Source organism: Pleurodeles waltl, chromosome 6 (genome assembly GCF_031143425.1).
Source record: "Pleurodeles waltl isolate 20211129_DDA chromosome 6, aPleWal1.hap1.20221129, whole genome shotgun sequence".
Lineage (NCBI taxonomy): Eukaryota > Metazoa > Chordata > Amphibia > Caudata > Salamandridae > Pleurodeles > Pleurodeles waltl.
The window spans coordinates 432161311-432178430 of NC_090445.1; the positions used below are offsets into that span (position 1 = coordinate 432161311).

General features: G+C 46.1%; 1 protein-coding gene across 4 annotated transcripts in view; it reads right to left on the reverse strand.

The window, feature by feature from the left end:
* Positions 1–811: 811 nt before the first annotated feature.
* The window catches only part of SOX13 (SRY-box transcription factor 13), a 138719-nt gene continuing 122410 nt past the window's right edge, over positions 812–17120 (reverse strand). For 3 of the 4 annotated variants that reach the window (XM_069238486.1, XM_069238485.1, XM_069238488.1), the window contains one exon: positions 812–3464. In XM_069238486.1, coding sequence (XP_069094587.1) covers positions 3200–3464 — 265 coding nt within the window. In that variant the 3' untranslated portion in view covers positions 812–3199. Of the gene's footprint in view, positions 3465–10862; positions 10907–17120 lie in introns of all 4 variants that reach the window. The other variant, XM_069238487.1, reaches the window with a different exon arrangement.

Below are 17120 nucleotides of genomic sequence, written 5' to 3' on the forward strand. Positions count from 1 at the left end.
TCAAGGGTGTCGATATACTCTATACTTTTCAACGCCATTTCCAGTCTCCTGGCTCTCCGATCACATAGTGTATTTTTGGATCGGAACAATCGACAGGCTTCACAATCCTCTTCTCGGTGATCGGGAGAGAGACACAGATTACATACCAGGTGTTGATCTGTGTATGGAAATTTCACGTGGCAGTGAGGACAGAATCGGAATGGAGTCCGATCCATCAACCTTTGACACGGTAGGCCCGAAAAGGCCTGAGATGACCGCTTGCACCCAGAAGGGCTAAAAATTGTTTTTTGACTGTACTATTGGCTGGTCTACAGATGAAAACGCGATCGAAACAATACAGACGGTGAAAAACGTTGTCTAAAGTTTTCCATTCGAAATCTCGGAGTGGAGGAAACCCGTCCAAACCCGACAGCGGAAAGAAAACAATCCAACAAAGGAGTCAATGCCCATGCGCAGTATGACAGAGAGGAGGAGTCACTCGATCCTGTGACTCCGAAAAGACTTCTTCGAAGAAAAACAACTTATAACACTCCGAGCCCAACACTAGATGGCGGAAGCAATGCATAGCATGTGTATCTGCAGCTACACATGCCATTGAACATATTTTTTTTAAAACAGTAAATAAAAGACTGAATGCAGTCTCAATGCTTCATTGGATAGCTCAGATTTTACAATGAGAGCTGTAAAACGCGATCCGGCATGCAAGAACCACGATCAAATGACTCATCTTAGAGCAAATGCATCCCTCTTTTGTTGTGTTTAGACATATGCAAGCTAGACAATGGTTGCCCTTTAAGTAACAACAGACAGAAACCTCTCAAAATTTCTCTTTATTCTGAAAAGCAAAAGAAAAATACATGAGCAACTGGGGATCATGAAACATACAGCTTTAAGTTATGTTCTTTTATTAACAAAATAAAGCTCTATCTATATTTACAATCATAAAAAATATATGTACACACATTTATATATAGATATATATATCATTTCAGAGGACAATAGTAAATCAGGCAGATATTATGATTCTAAAGAATCGACAGATGAGTCTGCAGATCCAGGACTGAAATCTAGCATTCTAACAGGGCGGGAAGGGCAACCTCTTCTCTCCCACAGCTGCCCCCACAGTATGGCTGAGAGTTTTCAACATCTGTGCATAGCGCACAAATCTATAAGCAATGGGGAGTCTGAAACACCTCTCAAAGCAATTGATGAACAGACATGAATGTGTCTGTACTTATACGGATGTACTTGCAAGCTCTGTAGATGTGAATGCTGCACAAAATGAATTGGTGAATGTCAGATTGTATGTGCCCAACTGGAGCTAATGTACAAAATGGCATGGACTCCTGATCCCACTTGGCTTTTCAAACTAGATTTGCACACCTGAGTTTTCTTTGTCCAATAAATGAGACGATAGGGCAGTACTGCCCTTTGAGTTCTCACTCACCATACAGTGATTTTGGAGATAAATCCTCCTGAGCCAATTGTTATTTGATATATTGTGTGGCAATTCAAAATGGATAAAATGCCATGGAATGTTGATCAGAAACTGAAATCAAAACGCAATGGCAGGTAGTCCCAGGGAACATACATGATACTACAGAGTTGGCCAACGAGAATTTGCAGAGTTCGGTCGCAAAAACCGATGTACATGTCAGAGAAAATTTACAAGGCAATTCAGAGATGAAACAGAAGTCACAGTAGTAACTAAAGAAAAGTTACAGAGCAGATCGAAAATTAATCTAAGATATCAAACACGAAAAACTGGACCAAACTCAATACAACAAAATGAAGTCAAAGAGAGATCTGACAGGAATTTGAAGAGCGGAAAACTGTTCGTGATAATTACATGGTGGGACGACAAGTAGTCACAGGGGACCAACAAATGTTTGTATACTGGGCTGACAAGGCATGTGACAACCAGTGGTGAGAAAGTGACAGTGGGCCCACAGAACTCACACAGCAATTAGCTGGGAGAACCAGCAGAAAGTCACAACCAAAGCCAGAAAGTCTCATGGGATAAATTTGCAAGGCTAATGGATAGGAAGTTAAAAAGTAACCAGACAGCAAGTAGAAAAGCAGCGTGTAGCATTGCTCTTTCATTTTCACAATGGAACCCAGAAATGTACTGCCAGACTGGAAAGTGACTACAGACGAAATCCAGCCTACATACTTCAGGACCCTTACTTTGTGCAATTACAGGAAACTCAATGGTTGCAATGTGATTAATCTGCTTCATTTTGTTTGTGGCCATTTTCTCGTTTTAAGATGCCTTTTACTACTGCGCATAAAGAAGGCCCAATCTTGTCTGCTCTACTAAAATAAAAATTGCACACATTTTGTGTTACCAATGGTTAATCTGCCTGTACTACTCAAAGGACAGGCAACATTGCAGATAAATATGACTGCAACCAAACCTGGCCTCTGACTGGTAACAGAGACTAAAGGTAAAATGATGAGGTAGCTGAAAGAATCAGATATAGTGGCTGGGAATGGAATATATATATGTATAGGGGAAAGGTGTACACTCTAAACCCTAGAAGGTCATGGGACAGGCAAAGTAAGGTGTTAGTTGTGGAGAGGCAGTACCCCATTCTGAACTATGATGTCTCAAAGTTCTCACACTAAAGAAGCCGCGGAGGGGTCTAAAATGTGCTGTTTGCGGTCCCCAAGATGGCTGCAGAAGATGCAAGCAAAACAGCATTACCAATTACCAAAGATTGACTTTCATTCCCTGACATATCCTCCCAGCATACATATCCCAAGGCAGAAGGTGGCTTGGGAGCACATTTTCTAAGATCCATCGAACCCTCCTGAAGAGCTGTGGATTGTCCGGCACATATTTTCTCCATTACAACGCAAATACTACAAACACAAATATGCACACGTACACTTACGTAGACTGCTAGGTACAGATACTGGCAGTCCTTACATGTACTATCTTGGGGTCTCACTGGAGTCCAAAAACGTGTGATGTGGGTGCCTAGCACCAGAGAGTTGATTTGTGCATATCTGGGGGTACAGAAGCACAGAGGTGAGTCCCTTTATAAACATGGGAAGCTTTAGGGTTCATGCCTCACCCCAGTAGATCAAATACACTCTTGATGTTTGCTGCCTGTTCTCCAGGAGGCTCTTCCCTGAGGTTCTCCCTACCACCAAACCCCTGGTATCCTTTGTGAGTGGGAGGTAAGCCAATAGTTCAGTCAGTCAGCACAACCAGCTCTCCGTCACTCTTGTCGTCAGCCTCGGAGTCCTCATCTTCACTGTACTGGTACATTTCACTCTCGCCGTCCCCTGGATGATGGTGATCATGGCTCTCCCTATCATCGGATTTCAGGCTACAGGTGTTTACAATGACTGGCATGCTGGGGTCACCTTCACAAGAGAGGTACTGGTCTGTCCTAGGCTGGGCAATCATCATCCCCATGGAGCGGTCATAAGTCACTGTTGACTGAGACTGAGGCCTAAAAAAAAAAAAAAAGAATAAGAGGACACATGTCAAAGCTAAGCCTATTCTTTTCGTCTTTTCAGTAGAGACTGTCCATGTCAGACAAACATACTGCCTCATGGTCTGCCAACCCACCCAACATTCCAGAAACATTAACACTGATCAGCTACCACTCAAAACTATACATCTCATTCAGCTTCCCAATTACCTACATAATCACTTCAGACTTTCGTTATTAAAGAAAGAATACGTACCACCACATAATCTTGTGAAATACTTTAGGGAACATATTAGAACAGGGGAGAAGTTAACTGGTTATTCTGAGTTGATGGGACACACCATGCTTTGTTTGGTATTTCATCTCAGCAGTATATAATCAGCATGCAGGCACCCCCGAAGGCAAGGAAAACTCTCCCACTTCTTTCGTACAAACAAGAAACTGCAGAAGAGCAACAATTTGCAATCAATGCTGTAGTCGCTGGTAATGATCTTTCTGGCAGATACACTCTACCTACATCTTACTCACCTCTTGAATCTCTTCCAGATGCCAAACTGGATCTGGAAAAGGCTATTTTCCACTGGTAAGAGGTATTCAACTCCACACCAACACTGGGTATCACCACAGACAAGATATAACCAAAACCTCAAAAAGCACCATGCCTCTCCACTCAAATTTCCTCATCAGGTATTTCCCTTGCATTTTAAGACGGCAATAAGGCCAACGGAAATTGATAAATCTATGAGATGTACCAAGACTAAATATGAATATTATTAATGATGGAACTATGCCTATTCCACAGAAAGGGGAGATAGGAGGGATCATTGAAGAATCTGCAGGTAGACAGTCTATTCACCAGAAAGATTGTTACCAAAGGTAAGTAACTTATTCTTTTGTCAGACCAATCTAATCTTCTGTTGTGAGGGGGGCAACTAAATGCTTGATGTATGGGTGTTTAGGGAAGTGTAGGTTAGTAGCCAATGGGCTACTTACTCCTGGAGTGACTGCACTCCCTGTAGGAAGCTGGCCTGGTGTGTGGTGAGCATCTATTGTGTTATCACCTTATACCAGGTCCCGGTATCCCCTATTAGTGATGTGTAGACTGTGTCTAGGAAGCCAGAGCTTTCCACAGGTAGCAGTGGATGAGCAGCCAAGACTTATCTAGGAGACATGCAAAGCTTACAGTCACACAGCACTTAAACACATGAAAGAAACACACAGTGTTACAAAAATAAAGGTACTTTATTATGGTAACACAAGTACTAAAATACTGTTTAGACAATACTCCTCTAGGAGGTGAGTAAGCACACTATTATATACACATTAGAAGTCAGTGATTAGCATAGAAAGCAAAAGCAAATAGTAAAACAAAAAACAGTGAAGGGATACCAAACTATATACTAAGTAAGAATGTGAAAGGTAGACCCCCCCCCCCATGGAGGTGGAATCTGTAGAGGGGACCTGGAGGAACAAGGAAGCCCAAAAGGTAAGTACCAGGGTGCCCCCCAGAGACCTGGAGAGAGGAGTTAAGTACCTGGTTTTATCCCAAACCCACAGGAGAACTTTGGAAAAAGACTGTGTAAGACCCAGACAAGACTGGAAGAAACCAAAGGAGGAGGACCTGCAAAAGAAGTCCAGTTCAAGATGAAGTGTCCGGTTATGGCAGGGGCTACTACCCACCCTTCTGGAGATGCTGGACCAGTTCGATGGTGAAGACAAGGAGTCAGATGTGCAGCACTGGAGCAGGAGGAGAGTTCCAGAAGTGATGCAGGTGATGTCACACGATGGAAGAAGAGTTGCAGTCAGTCACTGGTGTTGGAACACCACCAACAAGCCTTGGCAAAGGCAAAAGTCGCAGTTGAAGAGTTGTAGAGTTTCCGGGGACCAGCAAAGTCCAGGGGGACTCAACCCGAGGAGGGGAGTCCCAGGTGACCCTCAGCAGAGAGGAGAGTCAAAAGATGAAGATGCAGCTCCCACAGGCAACTCACAGGCATCAGACACAGGAGTCGCAGTGAGGCCCACTCAGCACACCTGGAGAGGAGTCCCACGCCACTGGAGCAGCAGGCTGGAGACTGTGCTTTGCAGGGAAGAGTGCTGGAGGCTGGGGCTACACGGAGCCTGAAGATCCCTTGGAAGAGGAACCAACAAGCCTTGGTAGCTGCAAGAGTTGCAGTGCACAGGGGTACTGTCCTTCAAGGAGAGGCAAGGGCTCACCGTCTCCCAAGTTGGATAGCTGGTAGAGAGATCCGAGGGGACCACTCCAGACCACTACCCTGTGTTGCAGGATCCACAGTTTTGCAGGAGAGAGGATCCACACAGCTGGATGTCATTGCATTTGGCGCCCGTGGGTGCAGGGGAGTGACTCCTTCACTCCAAGGGAGATTCCTTCTTGCTTCTTTTGAAGGCTGAAGACTCTTTACCCTCAGAGGATGCACAGTCAGGGAAATGTTGCAGTTTCTGGAAGGAGCCGGAGAGACAATACTGCAGAGCGGAGACGCCGCTGGAGTTGCAGATTATCGGTTCCTGAAGGGACCAGTTGCAGTCCCGGTGGCCAGAAGATGAAGTAAATGATGCAGAGGAGTTCTGCTAGAATCTTGCACGTCGAATCTAAAGACCCAACCTGGGGGGAGACCCCAAATAGCCAAGGAAGGGGGATTGGTCACCTAGCAGGGTGACCACATATCAGGAGGGCAGAAACGTGTCTGAGGAACTGCAGCAGCGTGGGCTGCTCGCAAAACCTAGAAGACTGGCAGGAGCAATACTGGGGGGTCCTCTAAGGAGCCCCCAGAGTGCATGGAATCATGCCACCGATGCTGGCATTAGTATTGGGGTATGATTTCAACATGTTTAATACTAAACATTCCCAGGTTCGGAGTTACCACTATGTAGCCGGACCACAGGTAGCGAGTGACCTGTGGCCAGTACAAGGGTAAAATGGCTTCCACACACTCATGAAGTCCATTGCATTGGAACTGGAGTTCGTCCGGGTACCACTGCTTATGCAGGGGTGCTCTCACACACAGGAACCTGCACCCTGCTGTTTGGGCTGAAACGGCGAGGTGACTTACAGTGAGCTGGTGTAGTGACCAGCAGTGAAAGGGTGCATGCAGCTTTTCACGTGGGAAGCAAATGGCAGGTCTGCAGACAAAGTTTGCATGGGCTCCCATGGGTGGCATAATACATGCTGCATCCCATAGGAAACCCCTGGTGTATCAATGCCCTGGGTACATAAGTACGATATACTAGGGACTTACGGGGGTACACCAGTATGCCAACTGTGGGGTGTAAAGGGTACCAAGGCAACCAAAGTTAGAGGAGAGAGAACAATGACTGGGGTCCTGGTTAACAGGACTCCAGTGAAAACAGTCTAAGCACACTGATAACAGGCAAAAAGCGGGGGTAACCATGCCAAAAAGAGTTACTTTTCTACAGAGCTGATCATCAATCCATTGTTTCTGGGTCCTGTCCACATTAAGGCTAAGAGGTTCCAAGCGATGGAGGCTCTACTTGGTGGGACAAGGTAGTGTGTAGAAGATCAGCAGCGTGATCAACTGTATCACGTGGGAAATGGTGACAACCTTTAGAAGGAATGAAGTCTTGCCCCGAGCATTGGCTTATTCTAGAAGGAAGAAGTAAAATGAGTCCAAACAGCTGAAGTCTAGTTTGCAGCATGTTACTATGGCGAATCGAGATGATAGCAATCAAAACCACTTTCTTAGTAGTCAACAAGTGCAATAGACAGCTAGGCACTGGCTCGAACGGAGAGCCTATCAGGAAAGTGAGCATCAAGTTAAGGTCTCACTAAAGAATAATGAGGACTGAGGGAGGAAACATGCAGGTTTAAGAATTCTAATGATGATCGGGGACCTGAACAGTGAAGGCTGGTCAAGTGAGCCAACAAAGTCCGACAGGGCAAAGCCCAAGGAATGAGCCATAGTCGATCATTATCGAGGAAGCCATATGGAATGATCCAGGGTTCTACTTTGAGAACAAAGATACCTGCACCACAAGACTCTCTGGGGAAGGATAGGCAATCAAACAGTTCGAGTCTGCAGGTGATGGAAGATGGTGGCAGGCCACCTCATGGTACTCTGTGAGGGAAGAAGTTGGCTTGCCCCCACACAACTGTGATGGGTACCATTAACACCTCACTGGAGGGAAACAAAGGCTTTGAGGCTGTAGATGCTGGCTGCAAAATCAGTTAGAATATTTACATGTTTTGTTCCACTATCAAATGAAACTCCAGCAGCTGTGAATGACTGTTTGCAGGATACAGTATGTTACCCTGCCTCACTGCTGCCAGTGTCATTATACTGGACAATGACAGGAATCTTAATGGTATCCAAATTCAACCGAATAAGGCTGCATCCTGCCAAAGAAGTTGTCTCTAGTTTGGGGTTTATACTAAGACTCCTATACAGGTCTATGTGCCTGGTATTGAGAACGCCCTAATATGGCCTTAGTCGTCAGAAACGTCACTGTATCATGTGACTGCTCCAAAGATGGCTCCAGTGCATACACCAATGGGGGAACCTCCAGTGAGGCTTTCAACAGAGCAATGGAAATGGGCAGCACTGGAAAGGCGCTAGGGCAATGCTGTGCTGGGGCCAACTGGCACCAACTGTGTGCCTGCCCTTGGATGCCCAGTCGGGAAATCTGATTGCTCTATGGGGTTTGAGGACCCCTCAGTGTGAACCCACCACTGAACAAGGACAGGATTGCTTGAATGAAGGATGCTGTTAATGCATGATCTGCTCCAGGGCATGAAGGCTTCAGGTAAATCAGAGGTAGCAAAAGAGCTGGTGCCAGGGTAAGGCCTATGAGCTCAGGCTCCAAAGAGGAGGTTGCTGGGGAAACATGTTTAGGACCCTGAGACCTACCATGGGAACAAGTGCACTGTCTCTATGCCTAACTGTGGAGCTTCTTGTACTTGGCTTTGCCCCTCTAGGTCTTGGAGGACTTGCTGGCTGATGGTGAGTGGGTAGAACTAGAGCGTCACCTTGATCTAGAACTATACCAAGTCCAGCAGTGGCTGTGGGATTATGCCATAAAGAGATTGGCCTCTCCCTGCTTAATGGCCCTTGCTTGCATAAGGCCACATTTATCACACAACCTAGTGTCGTCCTTGTGCACCAGGCACCCACAAACACATCTCATGAGCGAGCAGTCTGAAATGGAAATTTGCTTGAGGCAGGACTGTCAACACTGAAACCCATATTTCCCAGGGTGTGATATCGTGCCAGTATTGCAAGTTAAAGAGAACAAAACATTCCAGGGTATAGCATTCCAGATCGGCATATGACAACATTTGGGATTGCTTGTGAACCTTCTGCTTAAATGTCTTATACTCATTGTTTTGATTTGTGTATTATTTTGACTTTTGTAACTATGTTAATATTTATTTAAAAAAGTATCCTGAAATTAATCTGTAGGGAAATGCCTCATTTTGTGTCATCATCCCCAAGTTTTTGTAATGATGCTGCTGATTTTTGTTACTCTGAGAGGGCACTGAGGCCTGCTAATCAGACCTCAGTGACTGTGCCCTTACCCTCAAAACTGGTATGTTGAATTGGCTTTCGCCCAATTAGCTAAGCTAATTTACCTGTAAGTTCCTAGTAAATGGTACCCAGGGTACGCAAGTTAGAGGCTGCCCCTCCCCTGAATCCCACAGGGATTGCAGTACTGGTTGTGTCACCATGAGTATCACACAAGTAAAACGAGACTCCCAGTCTGCCATTCGCATGCTTGAAGAGCAGGTTTATCTGCTGGCCCGACTTGGTCATTTAAAGCAATGTACAACTCAACTTCACCATGGTATATGCGTAAGTCACCCTATTAGCAGGCCTATTGAGTTCTAAGCCAGGGTGCAACATATTCCACAGGAACAACCTGTAATTTTACATGTTCTGAAAAACACAAAACTGATGTTTTTACAATGGAATCCAATTGGCAAGTGCTGAGTTACAAGCTGACCCCTCGGCTGTGCTAAATCTGGAACAATGTGACCAAAGTGGGTATTACACGGTATCAAACAACTCATTACATTAAGCCCAACTTTATTCCGTGGTAGAAATTAATGTAAGAAATTTCAGTGTGCAACTTTGGCCCTTACCGGTTGCAAACTGGGTCCTTTTGCCGATACAGCATTCTGCCCTTCTGGGGAGAAGTGCCGACTTCTCCTAGAAAAGGATACAATAAAGGTCTGCTCTAGAAGAAAGTGTAACCTCCATCCTGCAGGAAGCCACATGGATGAAGGCCCAAAAGGCGAGCTCCAAAGGAAAAGCTGCTTTTGAATGGCAAACGGGTAACACTTGGGAGAGGGGCTGCTCCACTGTTTGGGGAGACAGGCAGGCACTTGGAACAGGAGGGGGGAAACAATTGTCAAACTGTTTTTTCTACGGACGTGTGCCCCGTTGGTGGCCAAACTGAGTTGGGCTAGAGTGATCCAGTCGCTGGGAGAGGGGCCCTGTCATACTGGAAGTGGGCAGAACTATGCATCCTGGGTTGCCCAGATGCTACACTTTGCAGGAATTAGTCATCAGGTGGGAGAGAACCTGGTAGCCCATTGGCTACCAGCCGCATCCTGCCTAGAGGGCATTTTCTGAGCATAAGTAGGGCATTCCTGGCATCCCAGACTCAGAACTGGATTAGAAGGAGGACAAAAGAAAGACTGCACTTGCTGAACTTGGAGACTCGCAAAGGAGAGGTACTGTGCCTGCTGGTGTCTTTCTCGAGGAGAAGTTGTCTCCAGAACCCAGCCAAACCCGAGACTCTAAGAGTCAGTCAGCTGGCCTCCTGTTCACAGCACAAGGAAACAACAGCTGAGAAGCTTGCTAGGGCAAGTTAGTTGCCTAAAGTCTTCAAACACTGCCATGCAGCATCAGGGACCAGGACCCAATGCAGAAAGTTCCACCTGAGTCCGCTGAGCCGGGGAGTATCGGTAAGATGCATTTCGGACCTCCAGAAAATCTGTTATCTACCTATGACGGGCATGGCCCGTCACTGCGATACTAGCCGACTGGACTTCTGCCAGCACCTAGAGGACTTCAAGGGATGTTGACACTGTGTCTAGAACCACCTCACCCCCTTTGTGGACCGAGAAGTAGTTGCAGCAAGACCCCCATTGACCACATCGTTTCCACAACATCCTTTGAACATCTTCAGCATCAGGACTACTTTCATTGTAAAGACCTGCAAAGGATAAAAGCGCCTGGAACTGATTGGAGACTGCTTCACTTTGAGGACCTCACTAGTTCCCCGGACTGGCTTACTACTGGAATTGGTCCCCTAAAGTGACTTAGAGCGACCGGATTACAGCTAGCCCAAACATTTTAGTAAAAAAGGTCTCAAGTGTCAAATTAGCTGAATTTTCCAATGCTTGTTCACAGTTGTGTAAAATGCTTTGATTTTCTATACCTTGTAAATTCTATATCTCCAGTGGATCCTTTTCATTGCAGTGCCTACAAATACATAAAAATACAGTCTAGTTTTAGAAATGTTATCAGATTTCTTTGGTGTCTTGTCGATTTCTTCTTCAATTGTTTTGGTGAGTTTAAATGTTTTACACTTGTTCCTTTGTGTAAGCCTTGCTGCTCAGAGCTACACAGGGTTCTGAAGGAGATGGTAAGTGTAAGTGTATTACAACCACATCATATAATACACCCCTTTTCATCACATGATCTGTATCTTGTTGTTTCAAGGCACTACATAAGAAAATAATTGCCTCTCTATACCAAAATTGCTCTGGCAGGCACGCTAGTACTGCTGCAGAATATGTGAATAGTAACAGGTTATTGGAAATGAAAAGCCAAGCAAGTGACATGGTATGACTTTAATTCTTCCACTATAAATGCATGAACAGAATCTAGCCATTACCAAGAGCGTTTCACTAACCGCTCATGCAATGCCCTTGACACAATCCACTCGTTAAACAACAGAACTTATGGCTATGAGGAATCTGGTACTGGGAAATGGTGAGGGGCCATAAGCTCCATTGTGCAGCCTGAGATTGTCTAGTTCTTCCTGCAAAAGACAGGGAGGGAGAGACAGACAAAATGTGGAGGTTTGAATTGAGGTAAAGAAAGATTGAGAGAGAGAGAGAGAGAGAGAGAGAGAGAGAGAGAGAGAGATAGCGAGTGAGATAGGTAGGTAGGTCTGAAGCGAGGCAAGGAGAAGAGAAAGCAGGTGTGGGGGAAGAGGGTGGACCATGCACTCCACTGAATGCAGAAAGTCAAGTGATGATTGAAGCATCCAAAAGGAAAAATAGTTCGCCGAAGTAAGCGATGTGGAAGGAAACAATCTGCCAAAACTAAATGTTCAAGGGGGCAGACAAATGCAAGAATGAGGAGGAGAGACATTAAATGAGGAGCAGAGAAGATGAAAATGGCATTTACATTATAAGCATCTGTTTGTATCATGTGCTGTAGACTGACATACTCTGCATACTCTTACCATCTAATGCTGGGATTTGATGTTTGCAAGTTATTTTTCTTTAAAGAAGTCTTTCAAGTCATGATATGTTCTGCAAATGTTTCATGGGTGGATAATGCACAAGGGCACTGACTCCAACGTGGACTGTTTTCACACAGTTGGTGAGGATGTGTAAGGAGTGCCGGGTAAGCATAGCATTTGTGCTGTCGATCAGTTAAAATGAGTTGAGATCTGCAATCAACAAAGGGTTCAGGGGCAGAAGGTGGTCACATATGCATCTACACACTATGAACACCTGGTTACAGGGTAACTAATATTTTCTGTTCGTAGCATGTGAGGCTGTAAATACACATGCTCTGCATAAACCCTCTTTAAGCAGTGGCTAGTGTGTGGCTGATTCAGATGTCTGGAACAAAGTCCTTAAGACCATATATGGCCAAGCATAGCTTGTTGGTGAGCTAAAATGTCCACACAATAGTGCTTCGTAAATTGGTGGGGCTGACCAATAAAACTGCTTTGCTGACGTCACCTAGTGGGATCTTGACTACAGGAGCCATCATGGAGTATGCCATGGTCAGAACAGGTAGAACTCTTAGTTTTGTGGTAGCAAGACACTTGACTATCCATCTAGTTATGCCAGCTTTAGAGATGGCTTTTGTGAGGTTTCACAAGAGCTGGTCAGACTTATAAAAGGCCTTGGTCCGGTCAGTCTAATACACAAGAGCTCTTTTAAAGTCTAGTGAGTGTAGAGCTCTCTTTGCTACCAAGCCTGGCTGCAAAAAGCAGATTGGGAGCTCTATAGTTTGGTTAAAGGGGAAGGGTGATACCACCTTGAGGGAAAAGTTGTTTCTGAAAATAATGCTGTATCACTGAATGTGAAGGAAAGGTTCTCGTAAGGTGAATGTTTGCAGTTCACTAATGCGTCTGAGGGAAGTAATGGCCACAAGGAAGGCCACCTTCCAGTAAAGAAAAGAAAATGAAGAGGGCATGAGTGTAAAGTTTCAAAGGGTGGCCCCCATGAGCCTCCTGAGGACTACATTGAGGTTCCATGTAGGGGCACATATTCTGGGAGGTATGGCCCTCTTAAGACCCTTTTTCAGAGCTTTGCCTCCCCAAATCCTAAAAGTTGTTGAATGTTCCCTTTTTTGCGCATAGACTGCGATATCAGCTAAGTGTAAGTACTGATGTCATCTGCTATCTTTTATGGGTGCAGAAATCATGCCTTGCCTACAGGCCTGACTTCAGCACATGAACAAGATAGCGGATGATGCCCTAGAAGTTAGGTTTCAAGGAGGCTAGGTATTTAAAAATGCAATACTGGAAAAACCTTTTCTACTCTGTGGTGCAACAGGTTAGTGTAGTGGGCCTAAGTGCTTTCTGCATAGTCGTCATAAATTCTTAGGGAAGGTATAAAAAGCCATATTCATAGACCTAACGCGAAACACCGAGCTGCCTGTGTTTCTGATCTGGTCTTATCTCTATGTGCCAAGGTCTTGCTTGAGCTGCAGCTTCTCATGTGGACTAACAGACATCTCCAGGTACATGAAATATCAGGGTTGCCTGACCGAGGTGGAAACTACCAGGATAAGTGTCACAGATGTTTGTCTTATCTTCCTCACTAAATATTAGAGGAGTCAAAGAGGAGGAAAATCACAGGTAAAGATCCTTGACCAACTGAGCCATAGTGAACTCTCATTCATCGTATTTGTAGAGTGCAGCTTATCACCCCGGGGGACATCCAGGCACTTGCGTGTCCGGGCTACTCCTTGAAGATCCATGTCTTGAGTTTTTTTCTGAATTCGAGAAGGGTGTGTGCGGAGATCCAGTTCTTAGCGTCTAGGTAGGTGAAGGATTGCCCTATGCAGCGGCTGTGTTGGATTCTCAGGACATGAGCAGAGCTCTCTGGTTGGCGGATGGAAGGAGAGTCTGCGGTTGATTAGCTTTGATTCAATGTTGTGGAGGGCTTTGTAGGCGATGGTGAGAACTTTTAATTTGCACCTCTTGTGCACCAGCAGCCAATGTAGACTTCTGAGGTGGGGTGTGATGTGGGTTCTTCTGGGAGGGTCAAGGACGAGTCTCGCTGGTACGTTCTGGATGGTCTGGAAGAAGTGGATGAGCTGGGTGGGGAGACTGGTGTAGAAGGTGTTTCCGTAGTCAGTTCTGCTGGTGATGATGGCTTGAGTAAGCATCTTTCCGGTTTCGAGGGGGATCCATTTTAAGATCTTCTGTAGCATGCGGAGGTTGTGGAAGCTGACGAAAGTCACTGCGTTTATCTGTTGTTTGAAGGTGAGTTCACTGTCGATAATGATGCTGAGGTTGCCGATGTGGCCAGTCAGTGACGGGGGTTGTCAAAGTGAGGAGGGCCACCAGGAGTTGTCCCACAGGGAGGGATCGTTTCCAAAGTTGATCACTTCTGTCTTGTCTGTGTTCACTTTCAAGCAGTTGGATTTCCTCCACTCGGCAATCTGTGTCATGGCATTGCTGAAGTTGTCTCTGGGAGAGGTTTGGTCTTCGGCGAGGGAGAGTATTATTTGGGTATCGTCAGTGAAGGAGATGATTTTGAGTCCATGAAAATTAACAATCTCGGCCAGCAGCGTCACGTTCAAAAGGGTGGGGCTGAGAAAGGATCCCTGGGGGATGCCACATATGTTACTCTTAGGTTCACAGGTGAAGGGCGGGAGGTGGACCCTCTGAGTGCAGCCCCTGATGAAGGTGTGGATCAATATGAGGGTGTTGCATTGGATCCCAATGTGGTGGGGTCTGGAGGTGAGTGTGAAGTGGAAGATGATGTTGAACGTGGCAGAGAGGTCTAGGAGGATCAGGGCTGCTTTCCCTCCGTGGCCGAGGAGGGATCTTGTCATCCATTGTGGCAATAAGGGTGGTCTCAGTGCTGTGGTTGGAGCAGAAACCGCACTGTGAGGAGTCAAGTAGGTTGTGTTTTTCCAGGTGTTCAGAGAGCTGTTTGTTGATGGCTTTTTCCAGGACCTTTTCTGGGAGAGAAGATGCTCCTGATTTCCTTCTGGCTCAGATTGAAGATGTAAAGCGGGCAAGGGTCGCTAGGTGAGCCGGAGTGGGTTGAGTTCATAAGGGTGGCTGTTTCTTGTATGGATATTGTTTTCCAGACAGTGATGAGGTGGCTGGGGGAGTCTTCCCACGGGGTCAGAAGGAGTTTGAAACTGGTGGGTTGGGGTTGAAAGTTCTTGTAGATGGCTGTGATTCTGTCATGGAAGTAGTTGGATAGAGAGTCGCAGAGGGCCTGGGTGGGCTGGACTGTGTTTTCGGTGGCTGCTGGGAGAACTCTTTGACAATCTTGAAGAGTTCCTTCGGGAGGTTGGTGCTTTCCTCGATGCAGCTGATTAAGGTGATCTTTTTTGCTTCTTTGAGACAGAGATGGTATTTGTTCAGTGCCCCTTTGTAGGTGGTCCCTGCTACAACGCCACCATCTATCTAGCCTTTTGCATTCTCTCGAGTGTGTGTAGTTTGGGGGGTAAACCATCTTGCGAGCTTACTGGATCTTTTGGGGGCAGAGCTTTTTATGGTGGCTGTTTTGTTGGCACCATTGAGGATCAATTCAGAGGTTTCCGCGTCTTGTTCGAGGTTGTCGGAGAGGATGAGTTTGCTGACCTGGAGGGTGGGGGTCCATTGGGTCTCAGTGACTTTTCCCCATCTGCAGAGAGCGGGAGTGGGTGTTTGGCAGCTAAGGTCTACTGGTTATGGCAAAATGTATTAGGTGGAGCTCGGTCCATGTGAGCTCCGTTGTATGGCTGAACTTGATTTTTTCGTTGGTTGTGAAGATGGGGTCCAGGGTGTGGCCTGAGGTGTGTGTGGGATTGGTGACTAGTTGTTCAAGTCTGATGTTGCTTGGGTTGTCCAGGAGATTGGTGGTGTTGTGATCACTGGGATTATATAGATGGAAATTCAAGTCTCCTAGGAATAGGTAGTCTGCTGAGTTGATGGTTAAGGGGTCGGTGATGGCCTTGCTGACACGGGGGGCCTGGGATCTGTACGTGAGAGTTCCCCTGATGGTTGTTTTGGCCTCAACGAATTTGACACTGGCAGGGAGCCAGTTAAGTGGACCAGCAACGTCCAACAGAAAAGTTACTTCCTTCAGAAAAGCAGCCTTCAGTTCCAGCGTCCGTGGCTCTTTGCCATTTACTTTTATGGAGTAGTCCTGATGCAAGAGATACAGGATGCTGTGCAGTCAACCGGGATATTTCTGGGGCTACTCATTGGTCCATGGTCCTGGTAAGATGATTCTGGCCACAGGGGTCGATGTCCAACAAAGTCTTCCTTAGGTCTGTAGCAATCCAGTCACCACTGGGCTACTAGTCACCCAGCACAGTGGTTTCCTTCTTCTGGTGGTAAGTTTCCTTCTGGGCAACCAAGCTGCACTCCAATGACTCTCCCTGGCCCACTTTTTTTTTTTAATCAGTACAAAGGGTGATGTCATTAGTTGCGTAAGCACCACATTAAGATTCCAGGAGGGCATGTTTGTGCTTCTTTTGGGGTGGGCCATAATAGCTGCTAAGGGGACCTTTAGTCAGGCGTAGGAGAGACGGTTGTCCAGCAGGTGAGTAGGGTTCTTTCTTTTCACCTTCTAGAAAACATTTAATCATTGGTCTGGTGAAGAAACGTCTCCCTTTTACTCCCCTTGTGTAATCCACAATTGCTGCTAGGGGGACCCTTAGTGAGGTGTCGGAGAGACTGTTGTTCAGCAGGTGGGTAGGATATGGGATCACTGTGGCATCCTGTGCCCAATCCCTGCAGTTCCCCTTCTTGTTGCACCAGTGTACGAATTTCTTCCATTTTTCACTTGACCCTCCTGTCTTGTCAACAGGTCCCAATTTGTTGCAAGTCTTAAAGACTGGCCCTGTGATATCTCCATGAGATCCGACAGCCATATCTGACTGATCTATTGTGGTGACCCAGAGTGAAGTGTTCCTGTTTGCACCTGTGGTGTGTGGTATGATTGGAATTGGTGGAAAAGTGCAGGTAAATCACCCTGACCATTTTATTGACAGGGCATTCCGTGGATGTCAAGCTTAAGCATTTCACAATCGTGTGTGTTGTAGACAGGTGAACGTGCAGTGTTCCCCACCTCTGGGAGAGCTCTGTCACGCCTCACTGTTTGAATTCCCATTTGTGTGTGGTGTTTGCTTGTCTGCTTAGCATCCTTGCTTCTGTGTTTAGTTCCCCTGGTAAGAGTATCACTACTGGGATCGATATCTTGTTCTAGATTGCCTA